The 5,194-nt window shown below is 41.6% G+C and overlaps 1 protein-coding gene across 1 annotated transcript; it reads right to left on the bottom strand.

The window, feature by feature from the left end:
* Window positions 1–2,100, bottom strand: LOC144447097 (uncharacterized). The gene has a single exon (XM_078137003.1). The coding sequence runs from the start codon at window positions 2,098–2,100 to the stop codon at window positions 1–3; it is 2,100 nt and encodes a 699-aa protein (XP_077993129.1).
* Between the last annotated feature and the right edge of the window lie 3,094 nt (window positions 2,101–5,194).

The raw sequence follows: 5,194 nt of genomic DNA, 5'->3' as shown, positions 1-5,194 counted from the left end.
CTATGACTTTCTAACGACCCATTCAAAATTAATGACATACAGGTCGCATGGTAAGGGACAGTCTACGTAACCTTTGCGAGAAGGGGCCTGGATAATACCCATCTCTCCTTTACTGGCCACCTTTATAACATCTCTTGCTACTTGATTGACTAATGGCCAATATGATTGAAGAAAACGACCTCTTGGCACAATTACCGTTGCGTTTTGCCTTTGGTTGATAATGTGTTTTACTGTCGCGGGTACCATAACGAATGGTGGGTACACATATATTCTCTCTGCCTTATCAAAGCTATGTTGAAAGAAATTCACTCCCTCACAGTCTACCTGACCGAACTGAGATATGTATCGTGGCAGCTGCTTATTAGAACAGTTTGCCATTGCATCTACATGATGTGGGCCAAATTTATTGTCAAGCCATTGCCATGCATCACTGGTTAACATTGCATTTGACAGCGAGGTATCCCGTGACGGCGAATCGGCTTCATTCTCACTAGAGGCTACATGTGTCATGGTAAGTCGTACATTATGACTGAAACAGAAATTGAATAGCTTCTTTAATATTTCGTTGAGGTCGCATGCTTTTGATCCGGGGACCCCGCCATTCCATGCTTGAACCACAGGTAGCGCATCAACGAGTGCATCCACTCGCCCATTACTTATGCGCTCCTTAAAAGCGACCAGTGCTCTAAAAATGGCTTCTGCCTCTTTCCTGACTATCGGCATGTCTGTTTTTTCTTCCTCCCACATATCGCTTACAACTATTTGTTTGTTATCAACCTGAGCTACAGCACCCCATTTATATTGGCTTGAATCTGTATATACCCGAAGACCCCGATGGCCCTCTACCGGCCAAGTAAATGTCCCTGCTGTTTTTAATATCACTTTCCATTGTTCGATTTCTTGTCGCAAATGACCTCTAATCGGTATTAACGATCTGCCATATTTTTGGGATTTCCCACAAGCGATAGCCATCTGTCTTATGTACAATCTAGCACATGGTAACGCTAAGATAAAGGAAATGCATTTTCCCATTAGTTTTTGCACCACTGATAACAGGACTGCCCTTACTGTTAATATACCGTCTATCAAGTCCAGAAATTTTCTCTTCTTTTCTTCTGGAATGGCAAATGATTGTGTTTTTGAGTCTACAGAGAGCCCAAGCATGACTAAGGATTGCACTGGTCGAAGAACACTTTTTTCCAGGGCGATAAAATATCCTGCCTGTATTGCTATCTTACATAGTATGTAAGCCGCCGCTTGGGCCCGCTGACAACTATCCCATTCAGTTTCTTTTCCCGGTTTTAATCCCCCTCCGTGTCTATCATCAATGTACTGTATGCATGGTACACCTAATGATCTTGCATAACTTGTTACACAGTACCCTAAAGTATGGTAGATGTATGCCGATAGCTTCCAACCGAACGGCAAAGTATTATTAACATACCACACCCCTGCCCACTGGAAACCAACGTATGTTCTATCTTTTGGCTCTATCAAAACATGGTCATAGCCACTCTTGTCGTCACATTTGAAGTGGTAATCACTTTTATCTAGGTATCTGGAAACTTCAATTAACTTATCCAACTTAAATGGACAACTAGTCGTCCATAGGTTTACATATCTCATATCGATACACATTCTTGGTTTTGTCGGTTCTACTGTGATTGGCATGACTATGTGAGGGGAAGGATCTCGCCCAACTATTCCCCACACTGATACAGCCCCCGACTCTATTCTGTCAGCTATTGTCCGAGCAATGAACTGACCATATTTTTGACATCCAGGGTTGTTTGTGAATACTTTTTGAAGTGGAGTATCATGATTATACCTTTCACCTTTGAAATCTCCTTTGAAATTGGTGAAGTACTTGGAGATGCTAATTTTGTTTTTAATCCAGTCCATTATTTCCTGTCTATCTACTATAGGCTTTGTCAATTCATCCCAAAAGGCCACGTGTTTGTGTACTTCCCCAGCAATGAAGTCGTTGGGGTTCCTGTACAAAAGGTCATCGGCTGTTGCTAACATCTCCCCTCTAGAGACTTTTTCCACATCAGGTGTGACAACCATACCATCCTGTCGATGGGCGCCCCCTAGCGTCATCCACCCGTAAGTCTTTCATACAACTGTATTCCAATTTGCCCGAAAGTCCATTTCCCATGTGGGTGGTTCAAACTGAAATGGGAGAGGGTACAGAATTTAATTTAATTAATCCTTCATGTTCCCATATAGGGGACGCCCCAAGACAGGATCCTGCAAATGGCAGGTTGCAAAGCAAAGGGCCTATTTTAGGCCCCATCCGTCAAGGGGAAAAGGAGTTCATAAATAAAGTACCCACTCGCATTCACCAATTTAACTTTTTATTTTAATTCCCACTGGACACCGATTCAAATACATTCCAACAAGATATTCATTGATTTTTCTTCAATGGCTCAGTTTTGATTATCTTTATTTCTACAGTCTCTAGCAAAGTGTCCTGGTTTTCCGCATTGAAAACACGTCAGATTTTTTTTCGAACGACGGACTCTACCAGCATTTCCATATGTATAGGGAGTGTGTCTAATTGCTCCACTCGAACTATTCTTTAGAAATTTGGAGACCTTCGAAGCTATCTCCTCCTCCTCCTTGTTGCCCAACAGCAATACAATAAGTCGACCGGCGTCGTCACCAAAATCGTTGGCTTCGAACTGACACAGCACCGCTCGAAATCTCTGTAGCTTTGCGTGTGCCACCATAGTGGCACGGTCCACGAGAGTTCTCAGGCCATTAAGCAGTTGTTGTCTTGACATTAAGGCAGGGCTGTGAGCCATTTCCATAAGCTTTTGCAGGGCGTCATCTACGCCAGCTGCCCCAGCTGTCTCTTGTATCTTTTCAACTTTTTTCAAAAGCTGTTCCAACTTTTCCGTAACCTGAAACGAAATCAGGGATTCAGTGAGACGTTACATATGTTACAAAATGTCCCTCTGACATTTATACATACATACATACATACATACATACATACATACATACATACATACATACATTCATTACTACTTGGGTACCCTTCCCGGCACTATATTCAACATCACCAACAGGGTGCCCTAGTCATTGGCACTCCCTACATCCCTGACACATTGGGTGCTCCGCCTTGGCACTCCACCTCGACGCCACCAACAAGTGTGCCCTAACTGGCACTCCCATTTACAATCTTCCGACACATTGGGTGCTCCGCATTGGCACTCCAACTCGACGCCACCAACGGGGTGCCCTCGCTAGCACTCCCCATATCATTTACAATCTTCCGACACATTGATGGCCCAGACACATTCTCGAACAAGGTAAACTGCTAACACAAGCTAGGGGTAACCTTCACTGAACACTGGGGAACTAGTAAAACGTATTTACCTGTTTTTGTGCGTGTCGTGGTCCGTGGCCATCCCCTGCCGCAGCGGGTGGGGTAACACCATTATCACACACCTGTGGAGAAGAAGCGGATGCTTGTGCACTAGAAGTGGAACGCTGTGCACTAGTACTGGGTTGAGTGGCTGCGACGTGTCCCTGCACAAACGTCGCCGTCGTAGCCGTGAGTCTTTCTCCGGTCGGAGCTGGGGCACAGGTGTTGGTACGACTATTCTCCATAATGCTGTCTTCAGTGTCGTGAACAAGGGATGACACCGACCTCTTCCCTTCACCTGGTTATATACCTATCCTCATTAATATTCATGAGATCATTTGCATATTGCATAGTAATTTCACTCCGTGATAAGGCTTTTAATATAGTCCCTTTTAGATCATACTCTATACTCTCATTTGCATAAGGTAGACTATTTCATGAACTGGACAAAGTTACATGCACATTTCATGAATTGGGCAATTTCACAGATTGGGTGTAACACACGTGTTTATATATATATATATATATATATATATATATATATATATATATATATATATATATATATATATATGGATTTCAGAAAATTTATGCTGATAACTTATACATCTCAGACTTCATAGTTTTATGCAAGAAAGTACAGAGGTTAGGACTGTCGAAAATAGGTCAATTTAGCAGTTATCCCCACACCGCACCGCCCTGCCTTGAAAATCAAGTGGTCTAGAAAATGGAATGACACATTGTAGGAGTGGACATATATATTTAATACATATTTTTTCTAGAAATGTAATTATTTTTTACCTTTGATTTTTTAAGACCGGTCACGGCAGCAACATGCAACTTGTTCAACTATGCTTAATTGGGACTTCCTCAAATGGACATGGTTTGCAACCTATAATTATTTTTCTTCATTTTTAATTTTAAAAAAATGACGTCATTGTATTCTTATATATTGGAAAGGTATCAGTTTATACACTACAGTAGCAATTTTGTCAGTGGCTGCTGGATTTTAGGCAAGTGATAAATGAAATGAATGATAAAATATAACTAATATTTTATTTAGGAAGAAAAAAATGACGAAAAATATTCGAGAGTTGCAGGCCATGTCCCTTTAACTGAAACCGACATGTGAGTTGTGGAACTGTCATACGAGTTATGGAGGGCAAACAAATACGTCAATAACTCTCATCCCAACATGGTGGTTCAATAGCCACTTCCCCCCCCCCCACATACACACACACACAAAATACACCTACTCCGATGCATGGCAAATAAGCTGTAACTTTTTAATATTTCATTTCCAAGTAAACATTTTAGAAGCCAGTGGAATATGTTTTCAGACAACATATAATTTGTGTTTGGAAATATGTGTTTAGACTTTACAAAGGTGGTTGATCTGTGTTTGTTACTAATGTCAGGAGGGCGGGAAAAGGTGTTCAAATTTCTCCACTTTGTTATTTTCAAGAGTTTATATGGCACAATATGTTATCGGACATAGCTTCGAATATGCCAGAGGTCAAGATAATACCAGGCTCTATCTGCTAAACAGTCTCATAAATACCTTAAAGAGTTATTGCAAACATGAAATACTGGAAAACTTTCAAGGTATAAGTCAGTGAGCAATCCAACTTCTTCATAATGTTCTTCCTCCGTTCACCAGTTCCTTGTCTGGCGTCTGTCTGTCTGATGCTGTCCACCTCCACTTGACCTACCTCCCTAAGCCCACATACGCCACTCTATCTAAAATCGCCAAAAACTAGTGGATATCACCCTCAAAATCACCAGGAACTAACATTTCGTCATCCAATTAGAGTTAAGAGC

This window comes from Glandiceps talaboti, chromosome 16 (genome assembly GCF_964340395.1).
Source record: "Glandiceps talaboti chromosome 16, keGlaTala1.1, whole genome shotgun sequence".
Taxonomy (NCBI): domain Eukaryota; kingdom Metazoa; phylum Hemichordata; class Enteropneusta; family Spengelidae; genus Glandiceps; species Glandiceps talaboti.
This window is presented reverse-complemented; position numbering and strand designations above follow the sequence as displayed.

What these genes read in the sequence shown, in the direction of transcription:
- LOC144447097 (XM_078137003.1), bottom strand. Translation starts at nt 2,100, where the DNA reads ATGACGCTAGGGGGCGCCCATCGACAGGATGGTATGGTTGTCACACCT.